The 27473-nt window shown below is 35.0% G+C and overlaps 1 protein-coding gene across 2 annotated transcripts in view; it reads left to right on the top strand.

The window, feature by feature from the left end:
- Positions 1–2554: 2554 nt before the first annotated feature.
- LOC125678281 (sodium/mannose cotransporter SLC5A10-like) overlaps positions 2555–27473 on the top strand; it is a 35255-nt gene continuing 10336 nt past the window's right edge. Inside the window, exons 1-15 of one of the 2 annotated variants that reach the window (XM_048916610.2) lie at positions 2555–2908; positions 12636–12784; positions 12957–13028; positions 13572–13676; positions 16131–16190; positions 18606–18710; positions 19781–19886; positions 20227–20307; positions 20789–21054; positions 21212–21347; positions 21440–21547; positions 21741–21891; positions 22816–22984; positions 23090–23305; positions 24939–25038. In XM_048916610.2, the coding sequence (XP_048772567.1) occupies positions 12704–12784; positions 12957–13028; positions 13572–13676; positions 16131–16190; positions 18606–18710; positions 19781–19886; positions 20227–20307; positions 20789–21054; positions 21212–21347; positions 21440–21547; positions 21741–21891; positions 22816–22984; positions 23090–23305; positions 24939–25038 (1756 nt within the window). In that variant the 5' untranslated portion in view covers positions 2555–2908; positions 12636–12703. Of the gene's footprint in view, positions 2909–9048; positions 9205–12635; positions 12785–12956; positions 13029–13571; positions 13677–16130; positions 16191–18605; positions 18711–19780; positions 19887–20226; positions 20308–20788; positions 21055–21211; positions 21348–21439; positions 21548–21740; positions 21892–22815; positions 22985–23089; positions 23306–24938; positions 25039–27473 lie in introns of those variants that run through there. The other variant, XM_048916609.2, reaches the window with a different exon arrangement.

Genomic DNA, 27473 nt, shown 5'->3' on the forward strand with positions numbered 1-27473 from the left:
ATTTGGAGAGATATCTCTTAAGATTAAGAGATATCTCTCATTTTAAAGAGACATCTCTTTAAAATGAGAGATATCTCTTTGATTTAAAGAGATATCTTATTTTTCGAATAAATAGTAAAAGGGCTTGCCATAGTTTATAAAAGAAATGTAATGAAAAAATATCGAAGATGCCAAGGCGTTGGCTATACTGAAGTTATCGCTTTTCGATATTATGGATTTTTGAATTTGACAAGTATATACAGCAGCGTGAGATAGTACATTGAATACCATATTTGTGACACTAAGTAAAATATATGCATTTGTTTGGACGTACAAAGGCGTTTAATTAGCGAATTATGCGCTGCGACCATGTGTTAAAGCATATCTCACAAAGTATGTACACAATGGTAGAAATCCACTGACAAATAACAAACATTTCATTATATATAGACTATATGATTACGATTTTTTGTTAATGAAATTTATATTTAAAAGGTGAAGATAACGAAAAGTGATCAATTTCATAACTCCTATAATGAATATAAAATTTAGTGTTGGGCAAACACGGACCCCTGGGTATACCAGAGGTGGGATCAGATGCCGAGGAGGAGTAAGCATCCCCTGTCGACCGGTCATACCCGCCGTGAGCCCTATATCTTGATCAGTTAAACGGAGTAATCCGTTGTCAAAATCAGTGTATGAAGAACCAAGCATTTGAACCAATGACAGGTTGTATTGGCAAACTAGATCGTTATAACGACCATAGAATTTGCGAAATGCTGACTTTAAACGAGACTGGTGAAACTCCTTTAACATCAACTTGTTTGTCAGTAGTCGGACTCGATTTGAAAACTGATCATACGCAGAACAAGCTCTTGCGTATCGAATCAGTTGGAAGACATAAACACGATATGCAGGTGATAATGGAATATTGCTACATAAATATGGGAAGCTGACGATGGAGAAACTGAAATCAACCTGTTTGTCATACAGTTGAGCTGTCAGTTTTCCGTTAATGTCTACTTTCAATAAAATATCTAAGTATGAAGCAGAAGTGGACGACTCTGTGGTGTCTTTATTTCGAGCTCACAGGGATATATCGAATCGGCATATTTATGAATGAAAGTTAATACGATATATCTAAATGTCGAATTGAAGGCCACAGGAAGAGATTTTTTCTCCTCAGGTAGAAGTTTTTGAATAAATTCTCACGTAGTGAGTGTGAATGTCAATTGTCGTGTTACATGGGATAGCTCATAATTGTTTGTCATGTAAACAAGGCTCGTGTCATATTTATTGTTTACGAAAGTTAAATATTATAGGATTAAACATTCTTTTTAAAGAATTTATCGACGTGTAAACTCCGGACATTTTACTCACAAACTGAATAAAAGTGCGAAGCACTTTTATGTTAAGTTTGTCCGTAAAATGTCCGCAATTCGCTCTTAAGGATGTACTCTACATCGTCATAATGACTGACCTCCTTTTAAATTAAAACATGGTGGAAAATGTAAATATCAGCAACATTTGTCTATTCATTTAAAAAATTCTCACCTAGCATAGTAGCTCAGTAGATTAGCACGTCGACTGCTGAACTGTACATCGCGTGTTAGAGTCCAGCAGGGGTTTTAAATTTTTCTCAGATTGCTTTCAACTAAAACTGTACTTTTTGTTTAAATAAAGTAAATTTGAAAGTTTTCAATTTCAAAATATTGTTGTACATATCCTCCACTTTTCACCCATACTACATTTCTCTGGTGTAGCATACCTCCTTAACGTACCGTGTTAACGGCATCACTTTCTTCATTATTAAAGATATAAATATTTGCCCATCTCTCTATTTTGTATAGCTTATAAGAGTTATGAGATTGATCACTGTTCGTTATCTTCACCTTTTATCACTGGTACACAACTTGATAAAACTAAATTTACACAGTATTGAGTGAAACAGAAGTACTCGACAGGTATGCATATGCTCCTTTGACAGGTGTGTTCGGCTAAACATTCAGAAACTGAATTAATATTAACAATGTATAATTTGTATAATATCAATTAAGGGGTCATCCATAATTGTCAACCATTTTCCAAAGTGTGCAAAAAGCACACTTTTGAGACCCCCACCCCCTCAAAGTGTACATTAACCATTTTTAAATTCCCAACAAGAAGATCGACAATCAAGTTTATGAGCAATTTAGTTCAAACAATGAGTTCTTTGATATTGGTACCCCTATTTCTTGTTATATATGAATGATATAATGTTTTATAAAGGTGCAAATCTTGTGTACATAATAGATTTTTGTTTTTATAGAAAAAAATTAAAGATTTCTCTGTCTTATCTTGTTCTCTGTCTTATCTTGTCGTCTTTTTTATATACTTTTGTAACATGACCAATACTTTTATGAAATATATCCGGAAGAGAAAAAAGAGCGTACGGTAAAATTGTCGATTTTTTACCCCCCCCCCCTCCCCCCGAGCGTGCTTTTTGCACACTTTGGAAAATGGTACAATGGTTGACAATTATGAATGACCCCTGTAGACTGTATTGTTCTGTGAGGTTTTTAATTTATTGATCTTCAGTTTTGGAGGTAAAATGTTCCCAACTGCGCTTCGACTTAACCTTATGTATTCGGGATTACTTGTATGTTTCACGGAAGTTACTAATGTATATCGATGGACCAGAGTGCATGTACATTAGCTGGGTAGCTCAGTAGGTTAGCGTGTCGACAATTGATCTGTACATCGTAGGTTCAAGTGTGGCAAGGATTTTTGTTGTTGCTTTCTTCTAAATCTGCATCTTTAAAAAATACTAGATAAGGTAAATTTAAAAGTTTTTAATTTCAGAGCATTATTGTACACTTTCCCTCCGTATCAGATTTCCCTGGTGTGTTATTCATCCTCAACAGAACCCAGTCATCTGAAACCAACATAGGTAGGGACTTAAAAACATTTAAATCTCCAATACTGTGAAATACTTGACAACGTATCATGACAAATAATGACTCTATACAGGTAAGAAGCTGCACAAGTTGTTACATCTCAATAAATTATTGAACATGTATTTTTTTTTCTTTTAGATGTTTGTTCAGTATGATAATGTTGAGAAGTTTATCATTATTCAGACAGCTTTGTACTTATTATTCAGTATGATAATGTTGAGAAGTTTATCATTATTCAGACAGTTTTGTACTTATTATTCAGTATGATAATGTTGAGAAGTTTATCATTATTCAGACAGCTTTGTACCTATTGGTGTGTGGGTCAGCAAAACAAGAGATATATTTGGTTAAAATCCGAGTGTCATCTCTAAAGCATTCGGAACACCCCAGGTCTTTTACAGACATTTGTCTGTGAAAGGCCCGAGATGTTCCGGATGATTTTAAATAAGTTTTCTAAGGGTGGGGTGAGTAGGGACTTCCGTGGAATTTGAGTGTTCCGGATTCCTTGGCGTTCAAAATCTGAGTGTTCTGCTGATATATGGGTTGCCGGTGTCTGAAGGTCCCGATGCCCGAGAGTTCAGGATATATTCGACTTGACCATTATCACTGGAACTGGAACATGTAAAGGGGTTAGCCTTAGTACGCAAGTCCTCGAACTCGCGCTTCATACTTCGCCGCATATCGTAGTGCAGTAGGCTGTGACTTCGTAACGTAGTGCAGTAGGCTGTGACGTCATAGCTAGTAAAGGGGTATACAAAGCGAACGGATAGTCATGTTCGAGTGTTTTAACTCTCAAGGAAGGCTATTTTTGCAGAGAGGAAGAAAAATTAGGACTTTATAATCTATTATTTGCAAACAAAAGACCCTTTTACCATTCCGGAAAAAAAATAACAAAAAATCATATAAAATAATTAAGAGGTTGTGTCGCTCTTTCAATGGCGAAATCATTCTTCATAACAGGTATTTTAAGGAGCCATTAGATAAAAGTTTAGTGTAATGAGCTACCTTAAAACCAAACGAGTGAAAAACCACTTAAAATTCAAAATCGGGGATCACGTGTGCATCAGTCACCAAGGAAACATCTTCTCACGTGGATACGACGAGAAGTGGTCTGTAGAATTTCCCCTTATATTCCAATACACAGGCTCCACGGCGATCTAAAACGAAGACACCAAAGGAACTTTATACCAAATAAAAATGCAGAAACTTGATTCAAAGGAAGGCGATGTGTTCAAAGTAGAGATAAAAAATGATTACCCTGGCCCTCTACATTCAATTCATGGGTCATCGCTGATGTACACATTGTCATAGTCTTACAACTGCGTCATTATGTTATAGCAACTCTTGTGTATATCATTTTATCAATAAAACTAAAAACATGTTTCTTATTCATTGATATAATCCGTACGTACGTGTACATAATTATACTTACATTTTTTTTATTGCTTTCTTTTATCAAATCATAACGAATAAATGCAAAAATCATGCATTCATAACCATTATCTTGGTGCATTGGGGATTTAAATGGTGCTCTTTACCTGTGTTCATGTACATTAAAAGGAATATATTAATTTCTAAGGATGTCCAAATTCATAATATTTAGAAAGTCTGTTACGAATGAATGGTTCGTCTCAGGTCGGGTTCCCCAAATGTCTCTTAATTAAGAAATAGGTAATGTTTTTTTTTCAGTTAAAACTCCATGGTAAACATATTATCTACTAATATTCACGTAATTCATCAGTAATGGACAATTGCTTTCCTTTTGTTCAATCGACGAAGGCTATTCTATATAAACCCTACAGGAGGCTTATGTGCCAGAACCATGATTTTCACTAGCTCACAATTTTGCTAGCAAACTAATGCGGTAATTGATTGATTGATTGTATCTTGTTTAACGTCTCTCTCGAGACTTTTTCACTCATATGGAGACGTCACCAAGACCGTTGTTCAAAGGGCGTTAAATTTAGACCTTTGTGACATCTGTTTTTAAGGTCATCTCCGAGGACCCATGACATTCACACCTGATGCCGAGCGTTTGGCGATGGAACTGTCACTACCTGTTTAAACGACTTCGGTCTGTCGCGACCAAGATTCGAACCCAGCATTGCACATGCCCCTGCACAGCTGGAATAAAAACTTTGTACAGGTTTATGAAGCATTGATCCCTCTAATAAGTTTCTGAAATTGATGACCCGTGGGCGAGAGATCAGACTCTAGGCCGGGTGGGATCTCTAAAGAAATAATGTGTACATGGTTGTAAAAGACATGTAGTTATCCACCTTCTCCGGGACCAGGAGTTCAGGGTCTAATAGGATATAACGAGAAATTTATTTAATCTTTTAAAATCGTCTTTTTATACATGTACTATGAAAAATTGTGTGCATTGTAATATTGTGAAACACTCCACAGCTGCGTTGGAGGTTCTGGCTCTAGGACAGAGCTAATGAGGTAAAAGAGTGATGATCAATTTTTCTGATCAGGCGTTTAGAGTTTGATTTTGGTAACACGGGGTCGTTACTACATGGTATTGTGATAAAATATTAGATGTATGCTTACGAAGAGCATGAGACTATAGCATTACCAATTGTACCATGTGGAATCCACCCCCCCCCCCCCACCCCCCGGGCTGATTGCTACTCAATGACAGTCGGTAACCCGGCCATGGAATCCGAGGTCATTCGTGGACAGTTGCCAGGGTGTTATCCCCACCAATCGTATATTTTTTTTAGGTCACCTGATTCACTCAGGAGACCTATTGCTATTGGTCTGCGTCCGTCGTCGTTCATCGTCAGTCGTGCATTAACAATGGAGATTTTAAATTTATCGATAGCTACTATTCCAATTCTTTTCAGGTTCAGCATTGAACATCTTCGGTACAATGAGAATATAAGTTGTCAAAGGACTTCCGCACCTCCGGGGCCTTAGGTTTGGGACAAAAACTACAATAAAATGACAATTTTCAAAGCATATTCTTCTTTACAACCATATATCTGTAAGAAAAATTAGATGTATCTCTTAGTCATGTAGAAAATGGAAGCTTCTACCAAATTTGTAAATTTCATGATCCCTAGAGTAGAGGCTCCGACTACAGAGCGGGGCGGCATATAGTATGAGTAAAATATTTTACTAGCACCTTTAATGTTATTGATATTAAGCTCAAAGTAAATGGATATTTAGAAGGAGCAGGTGACCCATTATCAAAACTGTAAATTTCATGATCTCAGGGATAGGGGTTTTGGTACTAGGGTGTAGCCAAAATGGCCATATTGATTGAATCTGTTTACCATTTGAAAGACTTCTTTAATTTTGATGATACTATCTGAAAACTAAATGCATATTAACGAGAAGCAGAAAGTGATTTACCAAAATTTATGAATATATCAACAACAGGGTTTTGACTTTATGGCGGGTCCAAAATAGTCATATAGTGTTAATATAACACATGTTCTACCATGGTTATTGCAAAGACCAAAGGAATGCCGGTCATTATTCTATGAAATGCCTTATGATTATGATAAAAATGATACACTTCTTGTCTTCATTTCGGGTTTTGCTCATACAACAGTAAAGTCAATAATTTATAATTTAATTTTATTATCATAAAATTAATCAATATATTTTGCAATACAAATTTATAAGGGACTGAAGAATATTTTACATTCAATATAAATCCATCGTCTGCATTCTGATATCGACAGCTTGTAAACAAACATGGTGAGACACAGACAAGTTAACCCTCTTCCGCGAGTGTTTAGTGTTCGTGGACTGTATATTCAAAGCAGTTGATATAATCCGTCACTTTGAAACTCACGGCTGGCTCCTCCTAGGCACATGACCCCACCTCTGGTATGTTTGGGGGTCCGTGTTTGCCCAACTCTTTATTTTGTATTCGTTATAGGAGTTATGAGATTGATCACCGTTCGTTATTTACACCTTTCACTAAATATTTGAATTTTTTCAAATACCCTACCATCTCATATTTTTGGTGGCAAAAACACGTAGGCAGAGTCCATCTCGAAAACTGTCATGATTTCACGAAGTAATACTAATTCGTTTGGAGAACAGGAACATTATTATCTCGCCGGAACGACTGTCCGAAGGGCTATTGTCATGACCCTGGTGTCGGCGTCACACTTTAAAGAAAAAAAACTTTAACCGGGGCTGTATCTTTTGTGCCAAGAGGGATAGGGTTTTGATACTTTACATTTAGATGCCTCATGAAAAAAAACTTTTGTTTTGGACCATGAGTTTTGACCTAATGACATTTACTGTGGACTTTGACCTGTTTTTTTAAAACTTTAACCTGGACTCTATATATATTTTGAAGCAAAGAGGATAGGGTTTTCATATTTCACACGCACACGCACACACTCACACACACACACATGAAGAGACATTCCTTGTGGTACCAATATTTTTGACCTTGAACTTTGGCCTACTTGAACCAAGGGGAATAGGGTTTTGATATTTCACCTATAGATGCCCCATGGAGAGACCTTTCTTTTGGTCCCGTGGGGATCCGGGTTACAATAGGTCCTCATTGCTCCTTGCTTGTCGTAAGAGGCGACTAAATGGGGCGGTCCTTCGGACAAGACCGCAAAAACTGAGGCCCCGTGTTGCAGCAGGTGTGGCACGATAAAGATTCCTCCTTGCTCAAAGGCCATAAGCGCTGAGGATAGGCCGAAATTTTGCAGCCCTTCACCGGCAATGATGGCGTCTTTATATGGGTGCAAAATTCTCAAGAGGGACGTTAGACAATGTACAATCAATCAATACTTTTTAAAAACTTTAACCTGAGCTTTATCTTTTAAACTAAGGAGAATAGAGTTTTGATATTTCACATATAGATACCTCATGAAGAGTTCTTTGTTGTAGTATCATGACTTTTAACCATGTGACCTTGAACTTTGACCTATTTTTTTAAAATAAAAAACCTAATATCAATTGAACCAAAAGAGATAGGGCAATCTATATTTATATATAGATGCCTAATGAAGAGACCTTTGTTTTGGTAGAAGACATTTGACCTAATAACCTTTGCCTTGGACTCTGACCCACTGCTAAAAAAAACTTTAACCTTGGTTATATCTTTTGAACTAAGAGTAATAGGGCTTTTATGTTTCAAATGTAGATTCCTCATAAGAGGGCATTTTTTGTTACCAGAAATATCAACCTTGGACGTTGACCTACTTTTCAAAAACATTAATCTTGGCTATATCTTTTGAACCAAGGGGATAGGGATTTGATATTTCATATTCAGATGCTTCATGACCGAGGTTTTTGATATGGTAAGAAATTGAAACGTTTGACTTAGTAACCTTGGACTTCGACATCTTTTTCAAAAACTTTAACCTTTTGAACTAAAGGGATATATCTAGTAGATTAATGCTTCCTGGCGAGCTATGTTGTCTTCTGACAACTCTTGTTAGAAATTTCATAGCCTTTGGGACTTTTAATACATTTTAATTAACACTCAGGTGATATAGCTCTGAGCCTCTTACCTTATTTTTTCTTTAAAACACCATGTTGCCGCCGTTATTTATGATTTGACAGATTCTGCACTTAACATTCGATTCACAAGGTCGTCTTTATCTAAAACACTTTGTTGGAACGTGGGATTCGACGGCTTTGCTATGCTATAGTAATATACCATTGCTTCATTTATTTGGTAGAATGGTTGACAAGCTTTCCTTTGATATCACTGACATAGTTTGACTTATCATTTTCTTATCATCTTGAATGTGCATTGTCTGCAATTCAAAAGTATATGATAAAGTTTTCACAAAAAGGAAACTGGAGGTTGTAAAAAAAAAGTGTGTCATTTAATAATGAAAACGAGAAGGCTAAAGAAATTAAATTTATGTAAATTTATTTGGGCCATAGAACGAGGACTCTTATCTATATTTTGAAAATCTCATTTCTTTAAATTAAAATGCTAGAAGAAAGGTAACCTTTTTGTTGTTGCACTTGAGCAGACATATTTAAATCATTTTACTGCTTTAACATGCCTTGAACAAATTTGATTTATGACAAACATGTCCTACGCTGGTTTCTGTATATCTACTTGATATAACCATACCCTGATGGTTGGTGCGATTCTGCGAAATAGACCTTCACGAATCCCCAGTAAGACCCGGTGCCTAAGAAGAGTGAGTTCCTTCTGTTTCACTACTGGCATGCGAACCAGTCACAATTAACCAAGGGAGAAAGAAAACTCAATAGGAATCAGATATCGATCTTACACGACCTTTCATTTGGAAAGTAACACAGCCAAACAATGCCAGGAAGTGTGAGTACTGTAGAGTCGAATATGTCTCGGAGTAGACACTTTACTTGAGATATAATATCTCTTAGTAGACGCGCTACTTCGTGTCTCGGAGTAGACACTTATTTAGGATGTGTCTCGGAGTAGACACTTATTTAGGATGTGTCTCGGAGTAGACACTTATTTAGGATGTGTCTTTGAGTAGACACTTATTTAGGATGTGTCTCGGAGTAGACACTTATTGAGGATGTGTCTCGGAATAGACACTTATTGAGGATGTGTCTCGGAGAAGACATTAATTTTGAGCGTGTCTCGGAGAAGACACTTATTTAGGATATGTCTCGGAGAAGACACTTAATTTGGACGTGTCTCGGGGTACACACTTATTTAAGGTGTGTCTCGGAGTAGATGCTTATTTTGGATGTGTCTCGGAGCAGACGCTTATTTTAGATGTGTCTCGGAGCAGACGCTTATTTAAGGGGTGTATCGGAGTATACGCTTATTTAGGATATTTCTCGGACTAGATGCTTTACTTGGGAAGTTTCTCGGACTAGACGCTTATTTAGGATATTTCTCAGAGTAGACACTTATTTAGGAAGTTTCTCGGACTAGACGCTGTACTTAGGGTGTTTGATGAATTGACGGTTTTTGATAACCTCTGATTCAGATTGAAGGAGACAGGCGATATGTTTTGTGGCTTTTTGGCGTAGTCTTTATGGTTTTGAAAGCCAACGTTGACTGTTCCTCTCATGACTGTAACGTAAGGATGACTGTAACGTAAAGATGAATGTAACATAAAGATGAATGTAACGTAAAGATGACTGTAACGTAAAGATGACTGTAACATAAAGATGAATGTAACATAAAGATGAATGTAACGTAAAGATGAATGTAACGTAAAGATGAATTCATTTCCCCACGTTTCGATAGAATAGCGTGGAAATGTTGTATTTATGGTGTGTACATAAAATGGTATAGCCTATAAATTGACTGATCCATTAATGGAATTCGGGTTTTGACCAATAGAATTACTCAGTGATAAAGTTTGTTTTACAGAAGTTGTTTTATTAACGTCCTACACGAGTTAAAGAAACTTTCATATAAATTTATACATAATTATGTTTGTATTCTTGGTATTTTGTGAGTCCGCTAACAAACTCCCTACATTCAGTAGCAATTAGCAACGGACGTACGTTTTCTAGAGTTTTTGTTTAGCTAATATCATCGTTTTATCTGTAGGCGTTTTTTTGACGGGCACTGGCGTGTTTGGGGGGGGGGGGGGGGAGTATTTTTATGTAAGATACCGTATTTTCATGCAACAGTTATCTTGTCATATTTGTCAAAAGTTTAAGACATTAGTTTTGTGTGTTATATGTCATGTAATTATATGAATTCCTAAACTTCGCAAAAAACAAAGATACATTGTTGGATTCAGTAAATGTTCAACCAAGCCCCTATCTTTGCTCCTCACGCAAATATTAACGACTGTGAAGGAGAAAGGTCAAACGCATTGTGTGACTGCATATATATGCCAAAAGTGGTGTAAATCAAATGTGGATTTTGAATAATTCTAAAGAACTTTGAATAAATTTAGAATCGCAAAACTTTTCTCAAATCAACAACATCAAAACTTATGACTTTTTAACAGTTTACACAACCATTCCTCATGATAAATTAAAGACTAGACTTTTTTAACATCAAAGACAGTAGCTTCTTCAACAAAATGGAAAAAGGAAATTTTCATATCTAGTGATCAGTCATCCAAAAAAAATTACTTTGTTAAACACCACTCTGATTCCACGAACAGGTACTCTGAAGTTGAAATCAAAATTATGCTGGAGTTCCTCATTGACAATATCGTAATAGTCTTTGATTATCAGGTATTTCAACAGTATATTGGAATTCCGATGGGCACGAATTGTGTTCCTTTGTTAGTTGACCCGTTTTTATATTCCTATGAGGCAGAATTTATTCAAAAGCTTTTATAAGACAAAAAAATTCTTGCTTTGGCCTTCAATTCGACGTTTAGATATATCGAAGATGTTAAATATCTATCAACAATAAACAATTTCATTCATATGTTGATTCGATAAATCCCAGTAAACTCGAAATAAAAGACAGCACTGAGTCTTCCACATCTGCTTCATACTTATATATTCTATTGAAAATGGATGCTAATGGCAAATTAACAACTAAACATGACAAACGGGATGATTTCAGCGTCTCCATCTTCAACTTCCCATATTTATGTAGCAATATTCCATTATCACCTGCATATGGTGTTTATATCTCTCAACTGATTCGATACGCAAAAGCTTGTTCTGCGTATGATCAGTTTTCAAATCGAGACAGGCTACTGACAAACAAGCTGATGTTGCATGGGTTTCATTTAAAGTTCTGTTTAAAGTCAGCATTTCCCGAATGATATGGTCGTTTTAACGATTTAGTTTGCTAATAAAACCTGTCATTTGGTCAGATGCTGTTCGACGTGTTTCATACCGATTGTTAGGCCGTTCTTGGTACACTGATTTTGACTACGGATAATTCCGTTTACCTAATCAAGATAGTGACAGATCCATCGCCAAACGCTCAGCATCAGGTGTGAATGTCACGGGTCCTCGGATATGACCTTAAAAACGGATGACCCGTGTCACAGTAGGTGTGGCACGCTAAGGAACCATCACTGCTCAATGGCCATAAACGCCGAGCCTAACTTTGATACCCTTCACTGATCTTGGTGACGTCTCCATATGAGTGAAAAATTCTCGAGCGAGACGTTAAGCAAGATAAAATTAATCAATCGTTTGTCCTGAAGAAGGGACGGGTCGTCCCGAAAATTTGACAATCTGGTTGTTCGTGTCGTTGGTCATTTTAGTGCTATATATATCTCGTATTTTTACTGAATTATGATTATCACTTGGGACACACCCAATAACCATTTCATACTTCACTCGGTTCAACAGCCACATGTGCCGTTATTAATATTGCTTTAGAGCATTAAGGCAGTCAATCTCTCATACAAAGCTTACGCCCCAACACAATGTTTTACAGAGAGATGACCTTATAAATCATGCAAACAGTTTTAAACGATTTTATATCCTTTCCATACATTTTAAAGTCTGTCCAATCATTAATAGCGATGGCAGCATGATGTTTTAAATATAGAATATAAGAAATATATGCTCTCATCTATCCACGAGTGATTTCCAATTCCACGGGTTATTTTTGTCATTGCGTAGCATCTGTAGAAAGACTACATTACCCGACAACTCATGCGCACATTGTTTTCCGTATACAAGTTTGTTAAATTATGAAAACTATTTGATAAAATAGTTACCTGCAGAGCGGTTTCCATACAAACAAAAAACAAGCAAACCGAAACCGCGATATCCAACAAACGCGAACCCATCAATGTTGTGTTGAACCCAGTGAATGATAAGAAATATTTCTTACAGTTTAAGATTTTTTGGATCTACCGGTGAAACGACAGATTGTGAAGCATTTGTTCTGCTCTGTTAGAACCATGGAAGCCGGCCTAGACAACTGGGTGGACATTTTCGTGGTTGTGCTTTACTTCGTATTCGTCATATTGGTTGGAATCTGGGTAAGCTAATTATTTATGTTATCTAGCTTTTGAACGACAAGTTTAACGTTATCTTCTCTGATATTCTATATTTATATTCAAGAGTGATGATTTTAGATTTCTATTTGCACTCTGTCCAAAAAATTTAGGAAATCCATTTTCCTGTTGTTTATTAATTTGTGACAATTTTTAGTCCGTTTGGCAAAAAGAGCGATCAACCACACAAGGTTATTTTCTGGCTGGAAGGGCAATGCTATGGTTTCCGGTAAGTATGTAGAAGCATTTCAAACTTTACGCTTATTCTAAAACTTCGCTATATTGCGCGTGCTGAAAACATAATGACGGGATGGCAATGTTAAGGTGATTTTCATATATTCTGAAATATTCCTTACACGATGATACGACAGGGATGCAAAGTTAGCAAACGCAACTTAGAAAATACCACTAATACCGTCTGTAGTATGTGATGGATTTGGGTGATTCCAAGATATACATTTAATCTTCATTCCTTTCTTTTGGATGGAAGTAAGCCTTAAAACCTGTTTTATCACTGTGGGACTTGGCGCACCGAGGACAACTGGAGAGAGCTGACAATGATTTGATAGATTGCTGTCAATACTGACTTCAGTCACTGTTTGTTTACCAATGTTTTGAAGTTAAATCTCAGGCAAAAACTTAATCCTAATCATCAATAAAGCTTGTTGGTATTGTAATCGATGTTTTAAGGATGTGTATTTTACTTTATTTACCCCATATATCCGTCATCCATCTTTACTGATTGTTAGTTGTTCTATATCTAATATTCCAGATCGGGGCCTCGTTGTTTTCTAGCAATATTGGAAGCGAGCATTTCATTGGTCTGGCTGGTAGCGGTGCAGCTAGTGGGATCGCGGTGGTGGCCTTCGAATGGGGAGTACGTGCTTAATCAAATTATTTCTACAGATCTTCAGTTTATAAAAAGGAAACATGAAAATAATGATGAAAAATTCGATTTTCAGAATTCTTTATTTTTTGATAATAGGTACATGTAGCAAGAAACCCTGTTTATCACTTCTTTCTTTTAGATTTTTTATTGTACTAAAACGGTAACACGGTGGTTGAAAATCGTACAAACAAAAATGTGCAAATGAATTTTGTTGCTCTAACCACGGGCAATTATATCGCTTGGGTTACAATTTAATATAAAAAAAAGTAAAGGAGTAGAACTCTTGATATAGGTTACCCAACTTTACCGATGAAAAAACAATAAACCAAAATGTAGTATAAAAATCTACTCTGTATTCTGATATAATCACACATAATCAATCTACATTGCTACAAAAGTTCATCCCGAAATTTCCAAAGATATGCAGAATGAATTCAGAAAAATGCCTATTATTTTTTGGTCGACTTTTAGCTAGGGCCTGGTTCAATACCACTAAACAGAATGTTTGAGCATTGTAACAAGGTATTACATAGAATGTGCAACATTATATATAATTTTTAAGCTGAATTTCTTACCCGAATTCATAAACTGAAGTCCGTAATAGCTCCAAGTGACTGAAATTTGAAAGAAAGTCTGCAATTTTACTTATCACAGCCATTTTGATCGGTGCCACTAACTACCCAAATCGACTTCATTATTATGAGTGATGAAGAAAACGAACATTGATCAATCTCATAACTCGTATATGGAATACAAATTAGAGAGTTGGACAAACACGAACCCCTGGACACACCAGATGTGGGATCAGGTGCCTAAGAGGAGTAAACAGCACATGTCAACCTGTCACAACACAATGATCCCTATATATTGATAAGGTAAACAAAGTAATCCGTGTCAAAATCAGTGTGCTAAGATCGGTGTAACATTTGGCATGAAACACGTCTGACAGTATTCGACCTAACGATGGGTTGTATTAGCAAGCTAGATCGTTAAAACGACCATAGAATTTGCGAAATACTGACTTTAAACAAAACTGATGAAAACCCTGTATCATTAACTACATGTATTTTGTCAGTAGGCTGCCTCGATATAAAAACTGACCATACACAGAACAAGCTTTTGCGTATCGAATCAGTTGAGATATAAACACTTTTGTCGATGCTTATAGAATATTGCTACATATATATGGAAAGTTGACGATTGAGAAACTGAAATCATCCCGTTTGTCATAAAGTTGAATGGTTTGTTTGCTGTTAATACCGGTATTTATTTTCAGTAAAATATCTAATTACGAGGCAGATGTGGAAGACTCAGTGGTGTCTTTTATTTCGAGTTCACAGGGATATATCGAATCAACATATGAATGAAAACGATAAATCGTCAAACACCTGTGTTAATGTGGTTTTGATAAATATAGATATGATAAGAGCTGTGTATTATTTCTAAATACTTGTTATTAGCATACTTTATGTACTATATTGAATGATCAAAATTAAGGAGTCTCTAAATCGTTATGGGTTTTGTCATTCTTTTTGGGTAGTTAGTGGCACGGTCAAAATGGCTGTGATAAGTGAAAATGCAGACTTTGTTTCATTTTCAATTACTTGTATCTATTACAGACTTCATTTTATGAATTGTGGTAAGAAATTCAAATTAAAAATGATATATAATGTTGCAATTCTATGTCATATCTTGTTGCTATGCTGAAACGTTCTGTTTCGTGATACTGAGCCAGTGTCCAGCTAAAAGTCGACCAAAATATTGTTCTGAATTCATTTCTGCATAGGTCTAAAAATAACAAATAGTTTCTCGGGCCAAAAATTTTAATTCTTGATGAGACAGGCAGGTAATATTTTTACTTGGCTGTAAGTATGAATTATCTTGTTTTTTCATGTTGACTGTAGAATGAGTTACTTTTTCTTTCTTATGTACATGTTTATACAGAATATGCAGTGGAATTTTTATTCCTACTAAAAATAGCTTCACATTACTGACTATTGAATTCACATTATTTTTAAACAATTGCACATAGATGAGAATGCATTCAATAATTATTTGATAAAAAATACCCATACAGTAATTTTATTAAAACCTTTACATAAATATCTATAACTCAAGAGTGACCTCATTCACCCAATAAACAAATACAAATTGAAAAACAAAAATTCCATGCGGTACCTTTTCAACACTTGCGGCGGATTGATTTTTTGGCCATACAGTGAGAAGTGCACGGAATTTCGGAATAAATTTTGATAATAATGTAGATTGATTATTTCTGTTTATATAAAATTACAGAGTAAAATTTGATACCATTTGGTTTATGGATTTTACATCGGCGAACTTGGGTATCCTATATTTAGAGTTCTATTTTGATAGTAAATTCGAACTCAAGCGACATAATTGTCCGTGTTTCTAACAAATAACGATTGTCATTTCATGCAGTCTGCCGTTTGTCTACTGTTACTTGGATGGATCTTCCTTCCAGTGTATCTGACTTCCGATGTAAGTTATCCACATACAATATACATTGTAATGTAAGTTATCCATATACAATATACATTGTAATGTAAGTTATCCACATACAATATACATTGTAATGTAAGTTATCCACATACAATATACATTGTAATGTAAGTTATCCATATACAATGTAAATTGTATTGTAAGTTATCCAGACATAATATATGTTATCCAGATACAATATACATTGTAATGTAAGTTATCCACACACAATATACATTGTAATGTAAGTTATCCACACACAATATACGTTGTAATGTAAGTTATCCACACACAATATACATTGCAATGTAAGTTATCTTCATACAATATACATTGTAATGTAAGTTATCCACATACAATATACATTGTAATGTAACTTATCCACACACAATATATATTGTAATGTAAGTTATCTTCATACAATATACATTGTAATGTAAGTTATCCACATACAATATACATTGTAATGTAAGTTATCCACATACAATATACATTGTAATGTAAGTTATCCATATACAATGTAAATTGTATTGTAAGTTATCCAGACATAATATAAGTTATCCATATACAATATACATTGTAATGTAAGTTATCCAGATACAATATACATTGTAATGTAAGTTATCCACATACAATATACATTGTAATGTAAGTTATCCACATACAATATACATTGTAATGTAAGTTATCCATATACAATATACATTGTAATGTAAGTTATCCATATACAATATACATTGTAATGTAAGTTATCTTCATACAATATACATTGTAATGTAAGTTATCCACATACAATATACATTGTAATGTAAGTTATCCACATACAATATACATTGTAATGTAAGTTATCCATATACAATGTAAATTGTATTGTAAGTTATCCAGACATAATATATGTTGTCCAGATACAATATACATTGTAATGTAAGTTATCCACACACAATATACATTGTAATGTAAGTTATCTTCATACAATATACATTGTAATGTAAGTTATCCACATACAATATACATTGTAATGTAAGTTATCCACATACAATATACATTGTAATGTAAGTTATCCATATACAATGTAAATTGTATTGTAAGTTATCCAGACATAATATAAGTTATCCAGATACAATATACATTGTAATGTAAGTTATCCACATACAATATACATTGTAATGTAAGTTATCCATATACAATATACATTGTAATGTAAGTTATCCACATACAATATATATTGTAATGTAAGTTATCCATATACAATATACATTGTAATGTAAGTTATCCATATACAATATACATTGTAAAGTAAGTTATCCACATACAATATATATTGTAATGTAAGTTATCCATATACAATATACATTGTAATGTAAGTTATCCTCATACAATATACATTGTAATGTAAGCTATCCACATACAATATATATTGTAATGTAAGTTATCCATATACAATATACATTGTAATGTAAGTTATCCATATACAATATATATGGTAATGTAAGTTATCCAGATATAATATACATTGTAATGTAAGTTATCCTCATACAATATACATTGTAATGTAAGTTATCCTCATACAATATACATTGTAATGTAAGTTATCCATATACAATATACATTGTAATGTAAGTTATCCATATACAATATACATTGTAATGTAAGTTGTCCATATACAATATACATTGTAATGTAAGTTATCCAGATACAATATACATTGTAATGTAAGTTATCCTCATACAATATACATTGTAATGTAAGTTATCCAGATACAATATACATTGTAATGTAAGTTATCCACATACAATATACATTGTAATGTAAGTTATCCACATACAATATACATTGTAATGTAAGTTATCCAGATACAATATACATTGTAATGTAAGTTATCCATATACAATATACATTGTAATGTAAGTTATCCTCATACAATATACATTGTAATGTAAGTTATCCTCATACAATATACATTGTAATGTAAGTTATCCTCATACAATATACATTGTAATGTAAGTTATCCAGATACAATATACATTGTAATGTAAGTTATCCAGATACAATATACATTGTAATGTAAGTTATCCATATACAATATACATTGTAATGTAAGTTATCCATATACAATATACATTGTAATGTAAGTTATCCACATACAATATACATTGTAATGTAAGTTATCCGTATACAATATACATTGTAATGTAAGTTATCCACATACAATATACATTGTAATGTAAGTTATCCATATACAATATACCTTATAATGTAAGTTATCCTCATACAATATACATTGTAATGTAAGTTTCATGAACGTGGGAAGATAATATCATTTCATCCATATTGGAACATTCCAGACATGTTTTATTTCTGTCGATTATGCAATTTTTGTAGTAGTTTCGTTCCATGCTTGAATTCTTTTGAAAGATCTTTACCATTCCTGAGTATCTTACCAGAAGGTTTGGGGGCAGAAGACTTAGAACTTATCTCAGCTTACTACTTCAGTTTCTAAATATCATCACTAAAATATCGGTAAGTTACACACACATTCTGATTATATAAATATTCACGAGGAATTTATTATCACTCAACACTCGCGAAATAAAATCACTCGCTTTTATTTCTGTATTGCTGAAATACATGCAAAAACCCTTGATCAACACTCCGTTCGCGAATTCATTTTTATGCGATCTAGAGTCATTTCGCGATATCAATTACTCGTGTGAAATAAGGAAATACAGTACTGTTACCAACTAAATGCTGATTTGCTCTATAGACAGGAAGCAATGTCTAGACTCCCGTCTTAAAACAATTTTTGTCACTCCCAAAGCATGCCGTTAGTCCGTCCCAAATACTATGTGACTGTTAGAATTAGAGCTTTGATTAAGGCGTATTCTTATTAGCCGAGTTGCGTAGCAAATATCGGCTTTCAAATTGGCGAAGGATGGGTCTCTAACTTTCATACTTTTTGGTGCATTTTGTGAGACTAACATAACATGATCACATCCAAAAGAGGAAGGTTCCTATTGATTTTGAGGTCAAAAGGTCAAGGTCACTTTATCACTAAATGTCATAGATTTGAGCTTGCCCGGTCTCTAACTTTCATACTACTAGGGGCATCTTTGTGAAACTTACATATCATGATCATATCCAAAAGAGGAAGGTCCGTATTTATTTTGAGGTCAAAAGGACAAAGGTCAAGGTCTCTTTGTCAGTATATACTATATATTTGAGCTTACCTCTAACATGTACTTGCTGGTGCATGTTTATCAGACTTCAAATCCTGATGACATTCAAGATTCATGTTGCTTTTGAAATCCAAAGGCCAAAGGTCATTATCACACTGAATACCTATTTCGGCCATTCAAAGCTTCATACTTATAAACTATATTAAATACGTGCATGTTTTTACTTCGTGAATGCAAGTGTGCATAATTTTCCAAAACTGCAACTCGGCCATACGCATCTGTGATGCGTTTTAGCAATTTTTGTGGGTTATTTAATATATACAAAGCATTTCATACATATTTTTATACATTCAAAATTTAATCATAAAGTTTGAAAAGCAGTGGTAGTCCTCTTAGTATCGACTTGTATTACAGGTGGACGTGTACGCGGGGTCAGTGTTTGTTCAGCAAGCCCTGGGGTGGAACACCTATATATCTATAGCCGCTATCCTAGCAGTCACCGCCGCCTACACTGTGATAGGTTACACTTTCAAAACTGCTTCTCTTTTTCACAACAGTTTGGTACTTATTTTGTTGTGTCACATTGTTTTTGGAAAATACACCAGGGTTCATACATATACCCTCATCTATTTTCAAAAAACGGAGTACAATTTTTGTATTTAAATTCAACTTTCATATCTGTCGAAATTCCCAGCCGTAAAAAGAGTACTATATTATCAAGTTCAATACACGTGTTGTTCACGAAATTGCAACGCATTCATGAGGAAAAGGTTATCATTATAAATTACAATTTGTAGAGATATCAAAGGCAAAATCATTGAAAATGTAAACATTGTGTACATTACGTCTTGCATTAACAGGTGGATTGACCGCGGTCATCTTTACGGACACTCTTCAGACCATCATCATGCTGATAGGTTCAATGACGCTGTCTGTTCTAGGTGACTGATAGTTTCTGTTTTGTTTGCCTACAGGTTACACCACTTACATTTTGGTTACTACATAATCTTTTATCTGTGTCTTCAATAATTTGAGTCTCTAAAATTAGCCAATTTTCTCCAAATGGAGTTTGTTCTACAGACACCTGGCCACTGTAACCTTCTTCTATATATCCCCCAACAATATCAATGTGGGTGAGTTATAATTTAAAACAAATATAATAGTTGTCTGTCACTGCAATTCATATTTTACATTCTGAAGTCATTTTAGACTCTTATTGTATTTTGAAAATTATATTTCCTCTGGAAAATGCAGAAGTAGGAAGGGTACACAATATGATGGCCGAGTTCCTGTAATCCATTCTATTTCACAGTAAATCTCAGCAGAAGTAAAACTCCAACACAGAGAATATTTTTCGATTTCTGTGAATAAACTTTTGGTATAATGTACTGTTGCTTAAAACTCAGTTTATTTTCATTCAAGCTTTCATGAAGGTTGGAGGAATCCAAGGACTTATGGTAAAATATTTTCAAGCCATTCCACGTCTTGATGATGTAGGGTTGACCAACACCAGCATAGCCTACAATGTTACCGATGTACTCCACGCTAATGTGACCAAAACGCTTTGCGGGCTGCCTCGTGCCGACGCGTTTCATATTCTGAGAGATCCAATTAGCTCTGATCTTCCATGGCCCGGAATCTTGATCAGATCAACGTTTGTATCGGTGTGGTACTGGTGTGCTGATCAGGTACTCTCTTTTGCTATAACTGACATTTTGTTTTTTTCATAAATTCTTTCGATAGACAGCAATAATTCGGTGACTACGATTGTGCAACTTCAACAACCGTCTTAAATCCAATCATAGTATCGCCCTTCCATTCATTTGAACCACTTCAATATTGTAGGTCATTGTTCAGCGAACGTTGGCCGCCAAAAGCATAGCACATGCCCGTGCTGCCACCATTTTGGCAGGCTACCTGAAATTATTGCCACTATTTCTGATCATTATGCCCGGAATGATAAGTCGAGTGCTCTTTCCCGGTAAATATCATTAGTACAAGTAGATGTCTTCCGAAACAGTCCACAACAATCTGCTGTATCCTAATACATGTATCTATTTGTAATTCCGACAGAGACTGTAGCCTGTGCTGACCCCGAGACGTGTTTGAGGGTCTGTGATAACGCTGCAGGTTGCTCGAACGTCGCGTTCCCACAACTCATTCTGGGATTGGCACCCACCGGTAAAATGTTTTGTTGGAACACATTGTGATCAATGTAGTAGTATAGATTGATTGAATGCTGTTAAATATCCCTGCCAGAATCATGATGAAGCCAGTTTTGGAAATCTTGGTATCAGTAAAGGATGACATAACAAAAGATATGTTTTGCATACATTAATAAGATTACACTGTTATTGTTCGTTGTTGTGGGTAGGCTTACGTGGATTGATGGTCGCTGTTATGGTGGCAGCAGTTATGAGCTCCTTAACATCCATCTTTAATAGCGCCTCCACTCTCTTCACCATGGATATTTGGAAACGTATCAAGAAACAAGCTAGCGAGAGAGAACTACTTATTGTGGGCAAGTAGGTGAAATACATGATGTTTTTCATAATCATACTGCTCGGTGAAAAAAAAGAAGAAAATTAACACAAAGTGGTATCCAAACAATAATAAAAGCATTAATTATTTCCTAATTAAAGTAATTCCAACCTCCTGTGGCGTCATTAATTTTTGCGAAATCAACGATTTAATCAGATTTATGCATGATAGAAACATAAAATAGGAGTGTTTCCCGATAGATATTGTAAAATATCTTGTTAGATATAAAATATTTTAAAAGTAAAAATTTTATGTGAATAATCAATATGTTTCAAAATATTGAATGGCTTTGTTTATTGTAAAGATTTCTTTATCAAATCCATTATGCGATGGATTTCCTTTATTTTTCACACCCATGTTCGTAAAGAAACAATTTCTTGAAATTGTTATCAATACTATGATATCGTCAGAACCAGTTTTTGTGAAGTTTTGATAACACTGTATATGGAAAAATGCAGTTTTCTGACGTTTAAATATGATTCTGTATATCTCACATCTTAAAAAGTGCATTGGTCTATATATTTTATTTGGTAAATTTATTAGTTTTAAATCTACTTAATGGAAAAAGTACACTATGCTTTTTTTCAGATAAAAATGCGAGTAGGGAGTTACCTTAAAACAAACAATTCTAATTTTACCCAACCCTAAAGCAATCATTCCAGTGTGGATGCTCTTTCTTCCATTATCTTTGCCTATTCCTATATTTAAAACCTGTGGCTAAATTCACAAACGATAATGTGAACCAGTGAACAATTAAGACAAGATATTCTCCTTTTTAATCATCTTTGTACGTTGTAATATACATGGACACGTTTGCATTTCACTCCGAAATCTGACTTCAATAAATACCAAAAGTGTGATCATGGGAAGGATCCTCTCCGTGAACAAGTCCACCGTTTTCATTTCAGGATATTTGTCGTGGTATTGGTGGGGATTAGCATTCTATGGATTCCGCTCATCAAAGCCGCCCAACAAGGACAGCTCTTCCTGTACATACAGGCCCTAACAGGATATGTGTCACCTCCAATCTGTTCTCTGTTTTTGCTGGCCGTTTTCGTGCCAAGAGTCAATGAACAGGTATCTATAGGAGCATGGATAAAATGTTTTGATAATTATATTATTGAAAATATATTTTTCGTCTTTGCTTAGCCTGGAATATATTAGTTTTGCAAAATCTTGCAGGGTGCTTTTTGGGGACTGTTGACTGGCCACATTGTGGGGATCACACGAATGGTTCTGGACTTTGTGTACCCATCACCTGGTTGTGGAAAAGAGGACAACCGTCCAGGGATTGTCAAAGATATCCATTTTACGTACTTCTCGGCCATATTATTGGTGCTTGCTGCTGTTGTCATTTTATTGGTTAGCTTGGTGACTGAGAGTCCAGACAGAGAAGCGGTAAGCTGTTGTTTTCATTCTATTGGTTAGCTTGGTGACTGAGAGTCCAGGCAGAGAAGTGGTAAGCTGCTGTTGTCATTCTATTGGTTAGCTTGGTGACTGAGAGACCAGACAGAGAAGCGGTAAGCTGTTGTTTTTATTCTGTTGGTTAGCTTGGTGACTGAGAGTCCAGGCAGAGAAGCGGTAAGCTGTTGTTTTTATTTTGTTGGTTAGCTTGGTGACTGAGAGTCCAGACAAAGAAGCGGTAAGCTGTTGTTTTTATTCTGATGGTTAGCTTGGTGACCGAGAAACCAGACAGAGAAGCGGTAAGCTGTTGATTTTATTCTATTGGTTAGCTTGGTGACTGAGAGTCTAGGCAGAGAAGCGGTAAGCTGTTGTTTTTATTCTGTTGGTTAGCTTAGTGACCGAGAAACCAGACAGAGAAGCGGTAAGCTGTTGTTTTCAGCCGAGAAACAACAAACTTTGTCGAGATTAATAACGATAATGCAACATTTTTGAAAGCTTTGAGCTTGGCTGACTTGAGTCTCTATATAATTTTGACCTTCTATTTTGCTGAATAAATGTTACGCGATCGAAAAGTCGATAGCTCAAAGTTTTCGAATATTTTATGTTTAGGTTGAACTTTTTGAAGTGCAAATTTATTTTATAAAAGTCATTTACTATATAACTCGATGAATTTCATATTTAGTAAAAATTTAAAAGGAAAACAAAGATTAATCTTTTTGGAATTTTATGTCTAAGTTACATTTTTGGTTGGGAAATGTTATTTTCGTGTAGACCTAGAATGTTGTTACAAACATAGTTTTTCATCTCTGTAACCAGGTATATTGTATTCTTAAAAGACGAACCAAACATCAGGTGAAACTTATCAAATGTTCCAGGTAAATCATATTGAGACGATGGATTCTATATTGTTTAATACATATAGAGAATTTTTCACTCATATGGAAAATTTAGACCTATGGTTGGTGCTTATGGCCTTTTGAGCAGGGAGGGATCTTTATTGTGCTACACATGCTGTGACAAGGGGCCTCGGTTTTTGCAGTCTCATACGAAGGAATGTCCCATTTAGTCGATTCTTACGAAAAGCAAAGGACCTACACTGTAATTTAACCTGGGTCCCCACGGGATATATTGAGACGAAAATGACTTTATGCTGCTATGAAGTGAAAGGAGAAGTAAAGTAGAATGGTTCTCAAAATACTGCTCACATCCGTCCACAAATGTAGACGAGAAATTTTGTTTTTACCCTGTTTGTATTTATTTCTATCTACCTTGCGAGATATTTCAAAGTTTATTAACGGAATTTGAATGAAAATCGTGTAGAGATGTTATTTAGGACAAGTGACATTTGATTAAGTGTTGAAATAGATCTAGGTCATTTTTAATTTATGATTTGTCTTGACTACGGCGAAGTGCTGATAAAACATTTTTGGTTCAAGGAGAAATAGGGTCTATTGAGTGGCTAATCACCAATATTTCTGATACATTACAGAAACGAAGAAATTTGTAAATCAAGATTTAATTTCAAAGAGTTTATATAATCCTAAGATTGGTGATAAATATTCTATTGTCCGTCTTATCTACTACTAGTACAATTTACACTCCCTTTGGTTTTCAATGTCGTTAACAGCTCCAGGGACTGACGTTCTGGACGTCTGAGTCAATAAAGCCCAAACCCAAAGAGAAAGAAAGTAAATCAACAATGGAACAAGAAAACTTGGTGATAAAAGGTTAGTCTGATGTTGACGGCATCTATACCTTTGTTAGTAAATATGAGTTTAGGGAACAAGCGGCATGATTCGGAAAATTATTATTCATAAGCCGCGGTAGTTTAAAGAGCCTGTGACGGACACCATCAATAATCATAGAGTTCAGTGTATATTCTGGTGCTGAAAAATCCAAGTATGGAATAGCTTTGGCTTGTTAAAAGACGTCTTAATTAAGACTTCTGTTTATATCTCTCAACTGATTCTCAAGGTCGTGTTATGCGTATGGTCAGTTTTTAAATCATGGTAGGCCACTGACAAAGAAGTTGATGTTGCAGGGGTTTCAACCGTCTTCTTTAAAGTCAGCATTTTGGAAATTCTATGGTCGTTATAACGATCTAGTTTGCCAATACAACTTATCCTTGGGTCAAATGCTGTCTGATGTGTTTCAAACCAATGGTTAGACCGTTCTTGGCACACTGATTTTGAATATGAATAACTCCGTTCACTTGATGAAGATATAGAGGTCGCGGCGGGTGTTACCGGTCAACAGGGGATGCTTACTCCCCCTAGGTACCTTATCCCACTTCTGGTATATCCAGGGGTCCGTGCCTGTCCAACTCTCTATTTTGTATTGATTGTGGGAGTTATAAGATTGATCACTGTTTGTTATCTTCGCCCTTCTACAAAATGATTCTCAGAATTTTCATTTTACTGATTTTCACTTTATTTGCATTTGCATTCCTGTAACTATCGATCGATAGATATAAATGGTATGTATTGATATATTTTTCTACTTTTGTTGAACCATTAAAACCCACACTGTAAACGCTCCGGGACTACTTCAGTTTAACTGTGACGTCAAATCTGTTTACATAACCCGATTAATGTAATATATCTGCAATTAATGATGTCCCTAAATACTTTGTGTGCTACTGAAAATGTAAACGAATATGCACTTGTACTAATGTAGAATTAAAAGCGCTTAGAAGTTTAAAAGCCTTCAACAGAGAAGTTTCTGACTGAATATACCTGCCCTCGTTCGTTGTGCAAAAGCCGACCCCGCAAACTCGGTTAATTCTACTACACCACGACACGACCTCGGGCGGGGAAAGTTCTTGTTTGCCCAACTCTTTATTTTGTATTCCTTGCAGGAGTTTTGAGATTGATCACTGTTCATTATCTTCATCTTTCAGTAACCATTAAAGATGGATTTTGACTGCGGATAACTCCGTTTACCTGATCAGGATATAGGACTCACGGCGAGTGTGACCGGTCAACAGGGGATGCTTACTCCTCCTAGACACCTCATCCCACCTCTGGTGTGTCCAGGGGTCCGTGTTTGCCCAACTATCTATTTTGTATTGCTTATAGAAGTTATGAGATTGATCACTGTTCGTTATCTTCACCTTGCATATGCACTCCAATTTGTTTGTGTTAGGTTTTGATATAGGTATCAATTCTATGAATAGAATAAGATTGTAGAGATATTTTTTTATAAACATTTTCTTTACAAACCGAAGGGAATGCTGACCACGTAATTTTTGTAATAGCATGACGGATGCTACTTTCCTAGCTATTCTCGGATGTGTGCATTAACCCTGTAATTACCAGAAATTTTCGAGTTTCCTTCAAAGCTCATAAAAAAGTTTCAAATTAAAATTAAAGCATTTTCCATTCACATTTTCATAATGTAACATATACATATTCTGAAAGAAAATCATGACTATTTTGATTATGCACTGAATTGTGGTGTAACGGTTGCCATGACAACGAAAATAGCCCACGAATCCCAAAAATGTGTATGTGTTTTTTTGGTTTTGTTTAGCATTTTCTTCATCTAAAACACACTAATTGAATATTTGTCAGCCATCATTTAATTATTTTCGTTGATATACATGTATAATATACACATTTATGAAATTGAGTGTTATTTATTATAAATATATATACATGTATATTTACAAAAACATTGAAATACAAGATGCGCACAAGGTACATTACACTACTGTAATTATCTTAAAAGTTTCCTTAAAACCTGGTGATTTTTTTTAAAATAATGAATGAAAACTAAAACATTTTCTACGCATATTTCAATAATGTAACTTATTTCAATTTCAAAATGAAAAAAAGATAAGTTTCTAATTATGCAGTGTACCTACTTTTTACAGTTACCCTGGCAACTAAATGAGCCCATGGCTAACAAAAATATGTTGTTTTTTCGGTTGTCACTGTTGATTTTTCATCCTTTTCTTCTCATAAAAATACAAATTGACTAGTAAACTAATACAGTAAATTTTGAATTATGTAGCATGACCTTATTTTATGGTTGCCATGGCAAGAAAAATAATCCGCAAATCACTAAACTGGGTTTTTCATCCTTTTCTTTCCTTGAAATAGAAAAAACTGTTCAATAAACTATCACAGTATTTACGTAATGTATGTAATGATACCATAAA

The sequence above is a fragment of the Ostrea edulis genome, chromosome 2 (assembly GCF_947568905.1).
Source record: "Ostrea edulis chromosome 2, xbOstEdul1.1, whole genome shotgun sequence".
Taxonomy (NCBI): Eukaryota; Metazoa; Mollusca; class Bivalvia; order Ostreida; family Ostreidae; genus Ostrea; species Ostrea edulis.